We start from the raw sequence: 18,226 nt of genomic DNA, 5'->3' as shown, positions 1-18,226 counted from the left end.
GTTTTCTAAATTCCCCTTATAACATATAGAGGAAAAACTTTGCAACTCCAAATAACACCAAGGTAACTTTTACATTCATTGGAGGATGCAACAGAGATTTCTCTAGTTAGAACTTACACCACAGAGTTACAAAAGTTTTGCGTTTCTTTCCATGCTAGCCAAGTAGAGATTTATCTCCTCGTCATCATAGGCTTTATATTGAAGTGATGGAAATGGGACTCCATTGACAAACTTACACAAGACCCACAGGGACACAATGGACAACAGCAACCTGTGCTCATCTTCTGGAATTATTTTACAGCCACAGTTCGAGTTTAACAGTTTACCCCCCACTGTCACAGTTCAAGTTAACATGTTGGGACTATTATTACTGCTGGGAAGATTGTATAATTTGTGATGGAGAGGTAATTATACTGATTGTAAATAGTAAAAAACAAATGATGGTGACACAAAGGAAAATACTGAGATTGAGCATGGGCAAAGACACCATATTGTTTTTTGTAGAATAAATCTTGGGCAGGTGGTATGTGGACATATTAGAGACTAGATAATTTGGGATCTTTGATTTTGGGTTAGTGCTGGTGTATAGGTAATAAAAAAAAATCAAGAAAGTTTTAAGCTGATAAGAAAAGGAAGTGAACAATTAGAAAATGAACATAGTGGGCACGAGAAATTACGGAAAAAAAGTTGGGAGACCTCTCCAAAATAAGTACTTAGATAAACAGGCCTGGTGTGGGGTATGCCAAGGAGGATGCAGGGGGTGTTCTGGATTTGTCCAAAGGGGTATTACCTCCAAGAATGGCAAAGAGATGCCTGACAAGAGATTCAGCAGCAGCCGGATCACTGCATTGGTGGGTCAGGTTGCGTAGAGCTATCACAGCCTCGTCCATCAGTTGAGGATTGTTAGACTTCAACTGGCCTAGGGAAAGGAAAGAAAATGGCACATTGGATAGTTAAATTCTAGACTTATAGAGTCATAGAGTCCAACTTGCCCTCACCGGCCAACATGTCCCAGATACACAAGTCTCACCTACCAGCATTTGGTCCATATCCCTCCAAACCTATCCTATCTATGTACCTGTCTAACTGTTTCTTAAATGTTGGGATAGTCCCTGCTTCAACCACCTCCTCTGGCAGCTTGTTCCGTTCTACAACCCTTGTGTGAAAAAGCTACCCCTCACCAGATTCCTATTAAATCTTTTCCCCTTCACCTTAAACCCATTTCCTCTGGTCCTCGATTCACCTCCTCTGGGAAAGAGACTCTGTGCATCTAGCCAATCTATTCCTCTCATGATCTTATACACCTTAATAAGATCACCCCTCATCCTCCTGCGCTCCAAGGAATAGAGTCCCAGCCTACTCAACCTCTGCCTATAGCTCAGATCCTCTAGTCCTGGCAACATCATCGTAAACCTTCTCTGCACCCTTTCCAGCTGGACAACATCTTTCCTATAACACGGTGCCCAGAACTGAACACAATACTCTAAATTGCCATGCATTGATTAATTACAACAAAATCAAAATACAAAAGAAAAGCAATTGCCTTGCAGAATCAATTAATTTACTTTCGATTTAAGGTTTAACTGGGTCATAATTCAAAGACATGGTCCATAAATCTCAGGTCCTTAATGGACTGATGATACGTTGTTAAATCTATACAAATTATCTATTAAAACAGACTATTCCTTATGTAGTCCTGTATCACACTTACTTGCCAGGCCTTTGACAATATCCACTGCGTACTGGCTCAGATCAAGGGTGACTGAAGATAGTAGATAGGAGATAGCTGTAAACAATGAAGTCAGAAAATTATTGTCATTCACCCGTACGAATGAGAAGAAATTCAGTACATCACAATATTCAAAAATAATTTTAGAATATTTAGCAGAGTGGAAATATGGAAAGATCTGTGGATAGAACACCTTTTAATAGCATGCATCATTCTAAGTGTTTTATAGTTAATAACATACTTATAAAACAGTCATAATCAGAGTGTAGGAAATGCAGCGCCTCCTTCTGTGCAGCAGCACTTGGCAACTGGACTGGAGTGTTGTCATAGATTCCATGAGCGGGATGAACCTACAACCTTCAGTCTGGTCAAAATAGTCGGCAAAAGATTCTGCAACCTCATTACAAATAATATTAACACCAAGTTCTCAATCGGACTCTTGATGTATGTCAACTAATAACAGCAAAGACCAGTAAGCGTCAGTGCTGCAGGCTATCAAGATGCTTTTGAGTACAACGAAAATGACCTAAAAGCCCTGTCCCACAGTACGAGTTCATTCCGACAGTTCTCCGTGTTTGCCCTGATTCGAACTCGGAGATTTACGGTAATGGCCGCTCATCGGTACTCGGGGTTCTCGTGAACATTTTTCATCATGTTGAAAAATCTTCACGAGTCTTCCCGTGCTTACCTGCCATTAGCGAGTGTTCCCGAGTACCTGCTGTTAGCGCTAGGAGACGTCCCCGAGCTCCGACGTACCCGCTATGTTCATGCTTACCACGAGTTTGATTTTTTTAAAACTCGGGAGAGCTCTTGGAATGAACTTGTACCGTGGGACAGGGCTTTAAATCAACTTTCAATGAACTTTAGTTCCCCTGCTGCCAACCTGTACTGATCTTGTTTTACTCAAGATTGCAGCATCTACAATTCCTTGTCCCTCCAGGGTCAGTCGTGATATTCATTATGATTCAACAGCTTGGTATTAGTTAATTATTGTCACGTATAGAGATGCAGTGAAAAACTTGTTTGCATGCTGTCCAATAAAAGCAGATAATACAACACACGAATGCAATCAAGCCTAACAAGGCAAATAAATACGGTAAAGAGAAAAATACCAGAGTTCATCAATCTGAAGAAGGGTCTCGACCAGAAACGTCACCTATTCCTTCGCTCCATAGATGCTGCCTCACCCGCTGAGTTTTTCAGCATTGTAGTATAACAGTTCCAGAGGAAAAATTGCAAGGCCCACAATGAGGTAGGTTGGAAAATCTGGATTGTACCCTAGCTGATCAAAGGACTATTCTGAAGAGTAATAACAGGAGGGAAGAAGCTGTTCCGGAGTCTAGTGATACATGCTCTCAAGGTTTTGTGTCTTCTGCCCAGCGAAAGAGAGGAGAAGAGGGATTGACCAGGGTGGTAAAGGTCCTTGATTATGTTGGTAGGTTTCCTGGGGCAGCGTGAAGTGTAGATTGAATCAATGGTGGGGAATCTAATCTGTTTGATGATCTGGACTACATTTCCATAACTCTATGAAATAACAACTATTTGCAAGCTTGACAACAGTATGCCGAAGGTCATAACTTAAGCAATGCAGCAGATGGCTGACTGCACCCGGGAAGCAAAACGTAGTTCGACAAAGAAATCGAATAAGCAAATTAAAGTACAATGCATTGGCACTACAGGCTAGTGTGCAATTTACTTACTCTCAATTACATTTTCAGGGCTGCGCAAAATAGATTTATGCACAGTGGGAAGCAGGGAACCCTTGAACTCTTGATGGGACACATGGCGAAGTAGAGGCTCACAGCGTTCCTGCAAATAAAAACTCACCATAAGCTAAACAGCAAGTCCTGTTTGTACTAAATAAAGCAATGTCAACCATTTCTTCATGCAGTTACATTGCTGCATATAAAGCAAAGCAAGACTGAATAACTTGGAATCCAATCTATTCACCAATTAATTAATTGAAGTCTTTGCAATAAAGGAAAAAAACACGTTTTATTCATTAAACATGTCAGTATCCACAATACGTCTCTGAACATATGCTCAAAGTTGCCAGTTTAACTGAGAAACAATGTAGTCATTTTATTCTGCCTTTTTGTTTTAACAACATTATGAATGCCAGAAAAAAAAAATCCTCACCAGAAGGTATTTTGGAGGTTTTATCTTGCTCAAGAGGACTGTCTTCACATAGAGCTCCAAAATGCCATTCTGCAAAACAATCAAAAGAATTAATCAGGCCGTTCTTCAAGTGAATCTGACCAATATAGTTGGTTGCTTCTTTTGACAACAAATCTCTGAACATAGTACAAGGTAAACATTTGTCACCACTGCACTGCAATAAGCTTAAGAATCCCACCAAACAAAAAGCACCACCAAAAGGATATATTGGTCTTGGAAAAGGGTACAGAAGAAATGTTTCCCAGTTCAGGAGTCCAGAACAAGGTGAATTAACTTTCAAATTAGAAGCAAACCAGTCAGGAGTGTAAACAAGTACCACTTCATAAAATGTTCGAGAGGGAACTGGAGATGCGGGAAAATCGAAGGTACACAAAAATGCTGGAGAAACTCAGCGGGTGCGGCAGCATCTATGGAGCGAAGGAGATAGGTAACGTTTCGGGAGTCTGAAGAAGGGTTTCTGCCCGAAACGTTACCTATCTCCTTCGCTCCATAGATGCTGCTGCACCCGCTGAGTTTCTCCAGCATTTTTGTGTGCCACTTCATAAAATTATGTGTGAAATTTCTCTTCCCTCACTCCAAAAATCTATAAAGTTCAAGGGGAGAAGATGGAACATTCAAAACATCAATATTTCTATGATATGCAGCAGTATTAAGAGTTATGGAAACAAGCAGGATGCCTTTAATAAAAATAATCTTGATCTAATTGATTGGTGGCATACTCAACCATAATAATCCTTGTTTTTCTACATCGCTAATGACGCCCTTTCAAATCCTACTTTGCCGAGTCACTTTTGTCCACGGAGATTCTAACACATAATTAGAGCTTTTTGTAGAATCATACAACACGTTGCAAGCCAAAAAGGCTATCATATATGAGCCAACTCCTCAATGTAATTCCAATTCATCAAGTTCTCTTAAGTGAAAGCCCTACGCATTTTTTCCCTTAAAGTACCTAACAGTTCCTTTTTGAAAGTTATTGTTGATCCCATTTCGACTTTCCACTCTGGGAGATCAATCCAGATCTTAAATCATGCTGAATAAAAACGAAACTTTCCAAATACTTCAAAACCATGTTCTCCGGGTTGTGACAACACTGTTGCCGATGGAACTGCTGCTCTTTATTTACTGTATTAAAACCTTAACCGTCTCTGCTCCATAAGCAGACATTACTTAACTACTCCAAGATCTTGACATAATTCCTGAAGTGCGATAAACAAAATTAAACAATAGTCCATCTGTTAGCCTAACCAAGGATTTAAAAACCTTGTAACTGCCTTGATTTCATGGTGTATAATTAATAACCTCTTAAAATGTTTAATCAACTTTCTCTGCCACCTACAGGTTTATGTACTATCTCCAAGCATGCCTGCCCCTTTTTACAATTACAGTATTCAGTTAGCTAGCTTTTAATTTATTCTTCAGATGTGCATCACCTTTTATGCAGTAAATTTAATTTCACCTCTCATTTTTCCAGTCTCAGCTTTTTACTTCTTCAGTTTCATTATACATAATTGTTCAAATTTGTCATGGATACCCAAAGATGTGTGTATTGAAAAGTAGCAGTTCGTCAGTATAAAAAGTAGCTGTCCTTATAAGCAAGTAGGGATAAGCAAGTTGAGGGAGAGTAGCTCCTTAAAGCAAAATTATCAACTGATTCCCAAAATTGCAAAGTCAAATGCCCCTTATCGCTGGGTTACAAACCTTATGTTTGTTGATGGTTGCAATGTCTTTCTCATCTGTGCAGTACTGAACCAGTACTCCCAGCATAGCTAAATGTAATTGGTTTTGTTCCAGGCTCATAGTTGTTGCCAGATATTGCTGTGCAAGCTCAGAGTTCTAAATGAAAGTGGATGAAGCAAAATTTAAGACAAAGTGGTTCCTCCTTTACAAAAGATTGGCAAGTTGCATGATGCTCAAGAACAATATCTGCACAAAAATATTAAACCATGTTTCTTCTATAATATTGCAAAACACTGAGACAACCTGTGGTCAAATTTACAATTATTTTATTTTTCCAACTGAAACCCATTTCATTGAAACTTCCCACTTCATGTATTTATTAACATCTATCCCCATTGTTACAATCATAGGAAGGAAGAATGTAGTAAACATTTACAGCACCATCAAATAAGCAAGCCTGATCAGCTTGAGTCTTTGCAATGTACTGTTGTGACATCTCAACAATTTAGCAAATGTGATCAGCAGCGTAGCATTTAAACAGTGCCTAGCATATTGGCTTATGGAAAATTAGTACTAGACATCATATATCCAAATACTGCCACACAGAGAATAGTCACATGGCCTTTGTTCCTTATCCTCCACTTTCTCAGCCATCCTTCCATCCATTTTGCAGCAGCATATCTCTACCACCCCACTGCAAAACCACAATACAACATTATGGCCCAGGGGAATGTTCCATCCTGTAGACCCTGGAAATTCTCCTCTTTCTTACCTCTTTCCATAGATGCCTGAACTTTTTGAGAATCCCGTTCACTGTGTGCTTGTTCCCACCGCCCAGGACCTCTGTTAAAAGCAGGCACTGCACCTCGACCTGTCAAGAAGCACAGCAAATGGCAAATTGGCAAAGCCAAATATATAGTGCCCTTTGAATTTCAAAATGTATAACTCACAACACAGGCAGATTTTAGTGCATTTCATTAATAAAATAAATCTTATCACAATTTGGGTGCTTCAACTTGGAGCAAAAGAAAACTGCAGATGCTGGAAATCAAAATTTAAAATAAACTGCACAGCATCAGAGAGAAAGTGTCAACACACGAGGTCAAGGACCCTCATTAAAAATGTAAAAGTGAGAAACCAAGTGTGTGTTTAAATTGTAGAGATGGGGAGAAGTGGAAAGAACAGAGAGATTAACTGACCAAAGTTGTCAAGGTAATGAATTACATTTAAAAACTGGCATCTGTGAGGGGAGACGGTGGTTAGGGTAAAGGGTGGTATTCTGAAATGGATAAATTCAATATTAAGTCTTGAGTGGTGGAATGGAAGATGAGGTGCTGTTCCTCAAGCTTCTATTGAGAATTGTCGAAGTAAATGTAGGAGGCCTCAGAGTGGTAATGGGATGGGGAATTAAGGAGGCAGGTGACTAGAAATTCTAGGTCAGCTCTGCAGACCAAATGGAGCTATTCTACAACGGGTGACCAATTTAAGCAATCATCCTCCTTGACCCCCCCCCCCCCTCCTCACCCTCTTCATAGATGTGGCTATAATTTTATTCTTTTTTCTTCCATCTAAAATTATTGCATTTAATTGTGGGTTTTGCTGTTCTGCAAACTTTTTATTCCAGTACTACCCCAAAGATGAAGTGAGCAACACAGTCCTATTTTACTTACCCAGACCTAGTTACTTTCTTAAAAGCAAAACATGTAACAGTCCCATAAGCGTCACTTCTGTTACAGACTCTTTTAGACATGGTTTGTCTCGGTCACCACACAGAATAATATTACTTTCCCATCTACTCACCATCTTTATCCACATCTCTGTTGCTTGTTTCTCGGGTGCCTTGAAGACTGTCTTGACCAACAATAATGTCCAATTGAGAGCAAGGGATGCTGCTGACGCACTGCTCTTACTATGATAGAGAGAGTTCAGGAGTCAGTTAAAATGTTCCACCTTCAAGTATTTGTGTAAACGCAATTGCTCAAAGAGATTGAAACCCACTTAACCCCTGCACTATGGCGAAAGTCCATGCTTTCAACAGTCCCACCCCCCCACATATGTAGGCATTCAAGAGTCTATTCTATTATTTCAAATTCTCAGACCTGTTTCTTTGGTTCCCTGGGCAAGATAATGTTCCCATTACTTCTGCTCTGAAGTTTAGCAGTAAGATGACTAAACTGGGAAAGATTACTATATACCATCACCTTCCTGAAAGATTTCAAGGATCTCCCAGTTTCAGTAAAATATGCCAAAGCACATAAAAAATATATAACCACAAACATGGGCCTTTATAGCTTAAACTATCCCTTTCAGCCAATAATGGCTAAATAAGCTGTCAATATCCTACCAGTACACTTCCCAAGTAAAGTGCTTGGCTAACATAAACCACTCCACGGGGGTTCCCCTCTTCCATTATAGATGAGGCTCTCCTTGATATCCCGCAGCTCCACTCTTACTCCCCGTCCCCCTTGTCCTCACCTTCCATCCCAACTAGGTGTCAACTTCTCTACATCGGCGAGACCAAGCGCAGGCTCGGCAATCGTTTCACTGAACACCTCCGCTCAATCTGTCTTAACCTACCTGATCTCACGGTGGCTCAGCACTTCAACTCCCCCTCCCATTCCCAATATGACCTTTCCATCCTGGGCTTCCTCCAGTGTCAGAGTGAGGCCCAGCCCAAATTGGAGGTACGGCACCTCATATTTTTGTGTGGGTAGTTTACACCCCAACGCTATGAACATTGACTTCTCTAACTTTCCATAGCCCTTGCTTTCTCTCCCCACCCCCCTCCCCCTTCCCAGTACTCCCACCAGTCTTCCTGTCTCCGCCTACATTCTATCTTTTTCCCTCCCCTGACATCAGTTTGAAGAAGGGTCTCGACCCGAAACGTCACCAATTCCTTCTCCCTATAAATGCTGCCTCACCCGCAGAGTTACTCCAGCATTTTGTGTCAACAATTGGACTTGTATCCAAGCAACTGTACTTGGCGTCACATCCAATGTAATGTCTTTGTTGTGTTTTCATACCTTGGATGGCCATTCTTGCAGGTGATTCCTGTTGACTGCAGACACTGCACCAGGTGTTTTGTCGTCGTCTCAGGATGACTTTCAGCCAGCTGCTCAATAACTGCCTGAAGAGCTCTTCGGGACGTTGCATCTCTGCCAAATAACAAGAAAGACTTTCACCGTGTCTTGATATATGTGATTGATAATAATACACCAATACTAAATTCTTGATAATTGCTGTACTACTCCATCTCACTTCAAATATTCACACAGCCCATGGTGATGAAAGTGTTGCACTTGCACAGTGGAGAGTCTTCAGCAGCAGCCAGGCTGGATGAAGTTTGGGCAAATCCTTTTTGGGCAAAAGCACCTCTACTCTCTCAGGAAATTAGGTATATTTGGCACATCTCTAACAGCTCTTACCAGTTTCTATCAATGCAGTGGAGATAGCATCCTATTAGGATGCATCGCAACTTGGTTTGGCAACAGCTCTGACCAAGTCCACAAGAAATTACAGAGTTGTGGATGCAGCCCAGTCCATCACACAAATCAGCCTCGAAAAACACCCAACATAATCAAGGACCACTTACACTCTGGCCATTCCCGCTTCTCCCCTCTACTTACAAAAATGTACCACCAGAAGCAGACACCTCTTCCTCACTGTTATCACTGAATAGACTTCTCATAAGCCAAGGGTGTACCCCAATCTCAAAACCTACCACATTGTGGCCATCACACAATTTGTATCTGCCCTTTCTCTGGAGTTGTAGCACCATAATGCTGTAGCACTACGTTCTGCACGCTGGGACAAAATCACTTCTGCCATTAGTTAGATTTGACCGTTATCAGTTTGGGTTTGAAAATCATGTTGTATTAAGTTCCTAAAAGTCCCAACTGATAAAGTGGCGAGGCAAACAAGACATCTGAAACCGAAATGAACAGAATAAGCAACTGTTCCTCAATTTAACCCCAACCAGAGTGAGGGTTGTGAAATTGACAATGGAAGGACAAAGAAGGAAGTGTAAATTAAAGTGAAATAAAAAGAGAAAATGCTGGAAAAATGCAGTGGTCAGGCAACAGTTGTGAAGAAACATTAAACGGAAAACAAGTTTCAAGGTACATGGAATGGATGCAAGGTACGGCTGAAGTAACAAAAGGGAAAATCGATTAAGAGATGGAGGACTGGAGAAATTAAATTGACAAAATGAATGAAAACGTAGGTGATTTGATTAGCAACATTACAGGCGACACAAAAATGGTTGTGGATAATGAGGAAGGTTGTCAAAGGATACAACAGGATATTGGTTAGTTGGACATTTAGCAGAGAAGTAACAGATGGACATTAATCTAGACAAATATGAAGTGTTGCATTTTGGAAATTCAACTGAAAAAGGAAAGTTATGCAGTCAATGAAAAGGACCTTGTGGAGCATTGAGCTACAAATGGATCAAATGGTACAAGTGCATAGCTACCCAAAATGGCAACACAGATGGAAAGAGTGGTGAACAAGGCATACAGCATGCTCGGCTTTATCGGTCAGAGCATTGGCTTTCAAGGTTACAAAGTCAAGTAGCAGCAGTAAAAATCTTTGGTTAGGGCACAATTGGAGTCTCTTGTGCATGGCTGGCTGCCACATTACAAGAAGAATGTGGAAGCATTGGAGAGGGTGCAGAAGCAATTCACCACCATGTTGCCTATAGTGGATGGAGTACATTTACAAGAGGTTGGACAAATTTACTAGGCACAAAATGCTGGAGTAACTCATCGGGGCAGACAGCTTCACCGGTTTCGGGTTGAGACCCTTCTTCAATTTGGAGTGTTTTCTCTGGAGCATCCAATGCAACAGGTATAATATTATTAGAGGCACTGAAATGATAGATAGTTTTACTCATGCATAAATGTCAAAAACTAGACATAGTTTCAAGGTGAGTGGGCAAAATTTAAAGGAGATGCATGGGGCAAATTTTGTTTTTTAAATATACAGTGGGTGGTGAGTACCTGTTACCAGGGATGATGGTGGAGGCAGATATGATAGTGGAATTTAAGACACTTTTGGATAGCCACATGGATATGGAGAGATTGGAGAGATAAGGATTATATGTGGGCTGATAAGAGTTAGTCTTGGCATCATGTTCAGCACAGACATTGAGGGCTGAAGAGCTTGTTCCTGTGCTGTGCTATATTCCATGCTCTATAACCCAAAGATAGGAATAGCTACCTTCAGTTGGATTGTAGCATTATAAAATACCCAAGAAAAACTGCATTAAGAGAAACTATAAAACAAAACCAATAGCAATCTCAGAATTAGTAACGTACAGTACTGTTGCTGCTGCTGCTGCTATAGCAGTTACACCCGTGAATACATCAATTAAGCCAAAATCTCTGGAACTAACCTATAACGATGAAGTGTTAAGCAGAAAAGTTTGCACAGGCCTTTCACAGCACCATCAGGCAGATCTGAAAGGACAAAAAAAGTCAGCAACAAACTGCATCTGGTTTATGGACTCCCCACCAGAATTGCCTTAATCTACATTAATAAACTCATACATTTCTACATCAAACATACTACTTGGACTCATGACGCTTGCTTTCTGTCACCTTATAATAGTATTGCTGTCATAAAAAGAACATCCACCATTGCACTCTAACCTGTTGATTAAACCACTGTCTCATCCCACTGTTTCTGGATTGTAGATTGCTCTCCAATATACTGCACCGTGCATCTTTTTGCAGTTTACTTTATCTTACTAGCTACAATGGTACCTCAGTTAATTCACAAATCCGCACTGAAAGATATCATCGTACCTTTACCCGGAGAGAATGCATCACTAACTGAGTGACCGGTCTAGAGAGCAACACCAATCCAGCAATAAACGCCCAAGGCTCCGTGTGGAGGAGCTGCAACTGTTCAGTATAGAGATGGGAGGCTCAGTGTTGCATCCTGGCCAGCGGAGAGATTGTCGTAATGGGACTGGCACACCTGCCCCATGTGTGGGCAGTCTACTCAAATCTTACTCTCTCTCTAACAAGGCATTTATGTATGCAATTTCAAATTAGGATTTACACTTCACCCAAATAAAAATAACATGTGGCTGTTTGCGGACCACAGGAGAAGATGTGGTTCAGCAATTACCTACCTTTTCCATTGACACAGCTCCCCAAATCAGAGAGTATCTGCTGCCTCTCTTTAACACTGGCGGTAGTGACTCTTGCAGCAAACCTCCTGAGAGTGTCTGAAACCTGAAAATTAATCACACGGTTCTCATTTTGTAATCTGTTAAACAATGTATTTATCCCACACATATTGACAAATGACCATTGATGGGGCAAAGTTTACCAGATCCGCAGCTAACAGTGCAACACTGAAACAGGCCAGATAGAACAAAGTGCACTCAGGGCACTGAAATAGCGCACTGCAACTTGTATCCTGTGGCACAGGAAATATCATCTGCATGCGAGTTAAATTAACTGATTCCAGTAGAGAATTGTAGATAAAATTAACCCCAGCAAGACATTAAAAAAGCCACGGTGGCAGATGGTAAGTATACTGACTTCAACTGTATCTGTACAACTGTATTTGAATTGCCCACCAACTTTCAAAGTTTGGCTCACTTGGTAAGAATGCCACTCAAGAAAGTTATTCAAAGGTATGTCTAAATGTGAAACTGCATCCTAGCATAGTTGAGATTTGCAAAAATAATTTGCTGCTTACTGCTGCAGTGTGGGGTAACTTAAAGTCCACACACAAGGACAAGAGACTTAATCAACAAGAGCAGGCATATCAGGCAAAGAGGCATTTACCCAAATTGATGGCCTCTACAAGTGCAGGCATCTCGAGACCACACGCAGTCCTTACAGAGATCTCCTCAGACAACCTCAGACCCGGGTTCCTCAGACTCTCCAATGGGAGTAGCTTCTAACAATCACACCCATCCATAACAATCATTGCAGTACCCATTCAAACCAAAAATGATAGTGTGTTGCTTGTGTTGTCTTGGGTCAGTTTAAAATTGCACCTGCTGTGCTACATGTTGACAATAGCAAGAATTTGCAAAGTAGTAGGGAAAATGGCATAAAAACTGGCAACATTTGTGATTAAGCACAAAGCCGATTTAACAGAGCAACATCTAGGTCCTTTCATAAATATAGCATTTGAAGGAAACTTGCTATTTTAGGAACAGCGAGTACATTTTTAAGTGCAGTTACTCAAGCTATAATTATAAAACAATTTATCCTTGAACAAAGGCCTACAATTTTCATTGTTATCACAGTTGGAGACCAATCATCTCATCATACCTGCACCAGCTCCACCTTTCCAATCATTCCCACTTCTCATTGCCAAAAGCCAGTAATTTTCTTCCTTTCAGGTCGTTACATTTCCTACAACGGTTTTTAACCATAATTCAGGCAGAATTTCAGGTCATAATTCATTGTGTAAAAAAACCCAAATATTTTCCAACAATGTAAAATCTGTATTCTCTTTGTTATTGAAACATCTGCCAATTTCTCTTTATTCGGTGTTAACAACAACCTTCTCTGTTCTTAAGAATATAAAGAGAAGCTCTAGTCTTTTCACAGAATGGAATCAAACTCATGTACAAAGCTCATAACATGCTTTCTAAATGGTTTAGCTTGCTTTAGTTTAAAGATACATCACGCAAACAGGCCTTATGGCCCATCTAGTCCACAGCAACTAGCGATTACCCGTTCACACAAGTTTTACATAATCTCACTGTCTCATCCACTCCCTATACATTAGGGGCAATTTTACAGAGATAAATTAACCTACAAACCAAGACGTCTTTGAGATGTGGGAGCAAACCGGAGCAGTCACATGGAGAATTTCAAGAGGGCTTCAATACAAAAACGGGGATGTCGTGCTGAGGCTTTATAAGGCGCTGGCCGGTAAGGCCGCATTTGAACCTTGTGAGCAATTTTGGGCACCATATTCGAGGATGTGCTGGCTCTGCAGAGAGTCCAGAGGAAGTTTACAAGAATGATTCCAGAAATGAGTAGATTAACCTATGATGAGCATTTGTCAGCACTGGGCCTATACTCGCTTGAGTTTCAAAGAAACATACAGCATAGTGAAAGGCTTGGATAGAGTTGATATGGAGAGGATGTTTCCACTATTGGGGGAGTCTAGGAGTAGAGGTCATAGCCTCAGAAATAAAGGATGTTCTTTTAGGAAGGAGATTAGGTAAAATCTCTTTAGCCAGAGGGTGGTGTATCTGTGGAATTCTTTGCCACAGAAGGCTGTAGAGGCCAAGTCAGTGGATATTTTTAAGGCAGAGATTGATAGATTTTTGATTAGTACAGGTGTCAGATGTTATGGGAAGGCAGAAAAATGGGGTTAGGAGGGAGAGATAGATCAGCCATGATTGAATGGCAGAGCAGAGTTGGCAATTAGCACTGTAAGCGCCAGGGGAGGTGGCACGAGCAGTTGTCAGTAGTTTAGTTATCACCCAAATGGGTTATGCAGAGGTCCATTACAACGAGGGTTTACCGTACAGTATGTCAGTTTTTACCACAGCGACCATTGAATTGACATGCCATGATCCTCTATTAAACAATGCAACATACTGCCTTCAGTATTTTTAGCTTGCAGCAACAAAATTTACTTGAATATCCTGCAGACTTTGTTGTTATGAGCCTGAAACACACTAGCCTCCAAATTCCCTTTTTGCCATTGATAAAAATTGTTTTTCCAGCATTTCCCAGACCACAAGGTTTCTTAGGAATGCAACTACTGCGTTAGGGCAGCACTACGTATATTATTAGTATGACACATTTATACATTTTAATCTTTTAACCCACTTAGTAGCACCAATTCTTTCTTCTCTCTGCTGCTTTTAAAACACCTCATTTTTCTATCCAACACTAGTCTGAAGAAGCCCATAGTAGCCAATTGCAAATTATGTTTTGAGAAAAGCTTATTACAGTCACAGAATTGGCTTGAGAAAGCAAAAGAAAGGAAAATGGTTACATCAATAAGTGCTTCAATCCATGGGTTCAACCATTCTTTCTTGAATCTTCAAATTACATGTTAGCTACATTTTAATTAAAAGAATGCGAGGAAAATCAAGGTAGAGTTAGGTCACAGATGTCCCATGATCCAACTGAAGAGCAGAACAGACTTGAGGGGTTACATTTTCTCCTGTTCTAAAGTAATCTATTAAAGTGTTATTACAACATTGCACAGATAGACTTTAGCATTACCAAATGGTTCAAGGCCTGATTTTGGTCTGAATCAAACTAAATATCCATAAATCACCGCCAATTCCAACCGTTAGAAATCCTACAAACCTCCATAAATTGCACCATTCTCTCCTTTGCCAGAACCAGAAGTTGTTCTCTCAAGGTATTCCAATGAAAGATAGGGAATCAAATTTTCAGTACATTTTAACTGAAAGTATGGAGTGTTCAGTCAATATTGCTGAATACAATATTTTCCCCATTACAAGTTACACAAACAATAATTTAGCAATATTTGAAAATGTGAATTATACACAATTCAAACACAATCCATTAAAAGCCAAATTGGATAAAACAATAATAGAGGTAATTAATAAATGCCATAAGTTGACCCAGCAGCAGAAGCAAAAGTGTTGGAGTGCATTGACTCAGGGCAGAGGAAGAAGGAAAAGAAAGTACACCACAGTTCACTTCTAATCTATCATTGGAAGTGAGTATCTACCACATATCAACCCTTCCCAGGATTGGCATATATTAAGCTCACCCACACTGAATAATCATTTGGATGATATATCAAGAAATTGATGGCAGTGAACCCAATTCCCAGGGAAGCAGAAAATAACGGGACAAAGTGTACTTCCAACAGTAATTTTTTGGCACGATTCCATTTACCTTCCAAACCACAACTTTTATTCGTTACATACAATCTAGTGAGTAACAGAAGCAGGCAGATACAATCAAGCAAACTCTGGCTTAACCGAAAGGCAAAAACACGTTTCATGAAACTAAATCTTCAGCTTTATCAAAAAAGGCAGGTCAATCAGTGCTTCCACACCTCAAAAAATGTTTTCCTTAAATAGAATCCCAAATTTCCTGGAATTTTGTTGGTATTTCCTGAAATTTTCAAAAATGCTTCCTGCGTGCTATATGTTGTTGGGTTTTTTTTTGCGGGTACACGTTAACAACAAAGAAGAACAAGGTAAAATAGATCTATGTAACTACACCGCATCTGCCAGCTTCTGTTACTCACTTATACAGTGTTATGCAAGGCAGATTTCGTTGCCTTCAACAGCTTTTTTCAACCTGCTCTCATGTGTCTCAGACTCTTCTCGCTCTCCCGCCCCCTTTCCTTCCCTCTCTCCCTACCTCTCCTTCCCTCCCTTCTCTCTCCGTCTCTCCTTCTATCTCTTCCCCCCCTTTCCCTCCCTCCACCTCTCTCTCCCTCTTCCTTTTTTCTCTCTCTCCCTCCCTCTCTTATTCCCTACCTCAATCTCTCCCTCCTATTCCCTCTTTCCCTCCCTCTCTCCACCCCTCCTTCTCGGCCTCTTGAGCCCACCCACCATTCTGTAAAATCAAGGACAATATCAATGTAATGGCAATCCCACCGCCCACTGGTAACTTTTCACCACTAGGCTTATCCAGAATTCTACCACTGCCCGAAAAATAATCAAAGGCTCAACTTCCACTGAGAAAGAGAATTCTAAAGACTCATTGTTATACGAAAATTTTCCCTGTGACCCATAGTGCTGTGTTTAAAGCCCATAGTCCTGCAGCCGGTAGTGCTACATTTAGAACCCGCAGTGCTGCAGCCGACAGCTCTTCGTTTAAATTCCCATGCGTTAAACTGACAGCACTCAGTTTAAACGTTTCAGCACCAAACCGGCAGTGCTGTATGTATTACCTTTACACCCCTTTGCGGGCTACATGCGGAAATTTCCCGAAATTATTCCATTTCCCTAAAATTACCCGATGACAACCAGAATTTCCCGAATTTCAGGTAATTTCCTTCAAGTGGAAACATTGAATTCAATGCAATTACTAAAATGTCCATCAGTGCAACAAGAAACCATATCACAAATAGATAAATCAATATATTCCCATGAGGACTGTGCTCTACTAATCTCACAAACAGTGCACACTCTAGAGTTTACAGAAGGGTCACCAAAATGTTGCCTGGATTAGAGGGTATGAGTTACAGGCAGAGTTTGGACAAATGTGGATTGTTTTCTCTGGAGCATGAGAGGCTGAGGGGAGATCTGATTGATACATATACAATTATGTGGCATAGACAGGAGAGAGAGCATCAGAACCTTTTTTATCTCTCCAAGGTGGATATGTCAGACTAGATGGTATCTCTCTCTGGTGAGAGGGGCAACATTTAAGGGATGTGAAGGGCACGTTTTTTTTTTCACGGAGAGTGGTAGGTGTCTTGGGTGGTGGTGGATGCAGATACAATAGTGGCATTTAATCAGCTTTTAAATAAGGCACATGGATGTGTAGGGAATGGAGGAACATAGATCACATCCAAGGAGAGGAATTTAATTTACCCTGGCATCATGTTTGGCACACATTGCAGGCCAAAGGGCCTGTTCTGTGCTGTACTGTTCCATGTTGTATGTTCACATTGGGTACATCCACTAAAGTTTGAACATGACCTGGGATTTACCACGTGAACAAAAATAAACATTGTTATCTGCTCATTTTTAACTTCAACTCATCCCGAGTAGCTCAGCATCTAATTTCTCATCTTTGACCGGCATGTACCGTTTTCTCCGTTATAATTTCTCTTCACTCCGTTATAATTTCTCTTCACTCTATCGACATATTGTGTGTGTGTGTGTGTGTGTGTGTGTCACTCTCTCTCGGATTTGCAAAGTACATGTCACAGCTTTCCTCTGCCCCCATTCCACCTTATCACCCATTCTCTCCTTTAAATTACCCGACTACAATCTCCTGTTAATCTTTCTCAGCAAAGAAATCCCCCTCGACCCTGTGGGTTCACGTTCAATCGGTTCAGCCACTCAGTCCTGGAGATTTTGGCCCGTCGCCCCAACTCCAAGTCTCTCTCTCACGCCCATTCCCCAACTGTGTACGTCTCGCTCACGCCCCCTACCCCAAGCCGCCGGGTTACACCCTCTCCCTCGCTCATCCGTCTCTCAACCCCTTTGCGAACTCAGCCCGTCGCCTTGCACCAAACCGGTCACCAGTCCGAAGGTGATCAATTCAACTTTACTGCTGCCAGCACAGACCTGCGTGTCCGTCGCCATGTTCCACTACACGCCGGAAGAGAACGCATATACCTTCCGGGTTGCCTATGAGCCCGACAAGGGGGGGACGGTTGCTAGGGGCGGTTGCTAGGGGCGGTGGTCGCCTGGCAACAGCCCAGTTCTTCATCACCAGCATCAGCACCAGACTGACAGGCTCAGGCTGCTGGTCTGAACAAACTGCAAAGAAAAGCTAATTGTGAGTTTGGAAATTAAGGATTCAACGTCCATACCGTTGGCTTGTAAGCTACTCAAGCAGACTATGAGGTACACCTTTGGCCCACCGAATCCATCGATGCCAACCATCAATTACCTACTTGCACTAGTTTGATGTTATCCAACTTTCCGATCCATTGCCCTTTCCTCACCTCCTATACACTGGGGATCATTTTACAGAG

General features: G+C 41.2%; 1 protein-coding gene across 1 annotated transcript in view; it reads right to left on the bottom strand.

The window, feature by feature from the left end:
• gcn1 (GCN1 activator of EIF2AK4) overlaps window positions 1-17,865 on the bottom strand; it is an 82,851-nt gene extending 64,986 nt beyond the window's left edge. Inside the window, exons 1-11 of the mRNA XM_055656016.1 lie at window positions 17,814-17,865; window positions 11,727-11,829; window positions 10,983-11,046; window positions 8,611-8,742; window positions 7,388-7,496; window positions 6,360-6,458; window positions 5,609-5,743; window positions 3,869-3,937; window positions 3,430-3,538; window positions 1,712-1,786; window positions 791-919 (exon numbers count right to left, since the gene is read on the bottom strand). Coding sequence (XP_055511991.1) covers window positions 791-919; window positions 1,712-1,786; window positions 3,430-3,538; window positions 3,869-3,937; window positions 5,609-5,743; window positions 6,360-6,458; window positions 7,388-7,496; window positions 8,611-8,742; window positions 10,983-11,046; window positions 11,727-11,829; window positions 17,814-17,831 — 1,042 coding nt within the window. The 5' untranslated portion in view covers window positions 17,832-17,865. The remainder of the gene's footprint in view (window positions 1-790; window positions 920-1,711; window positions 1,787-3,429; window positions 3,539-3,868; window positions 3,938-5,608; window positions 5,744-6,359; window positions 6,459-7,387; window positions 7,497-8,610; window positions 8,743-10,982; window positions 11,047-11,726; window positions 11,830-17,813) is intronic.
• Window positions 17,866-18,226: the final 361 nt, after the last annotated feature.

Source organism: Leucoraja erinacea, chromosome 25, assembly GCF_028641065.1.
Source record: "Leucoraja erinacea ecotype New England chromosome 25, Leri_hhj_1, whole genome shotgun sequence".
Taxonomy (NCBI): Eukaryota; Metazoa; Chordata; class Chondrichthyes; order Rajiformes; family Rajidae; genus Leucoraja; species Leucoraja erinaceus.
Note: the sequence above shows the minus strand (reverse complement) of the source record. Positions and strands in the feature narration are given on the sequence as shown.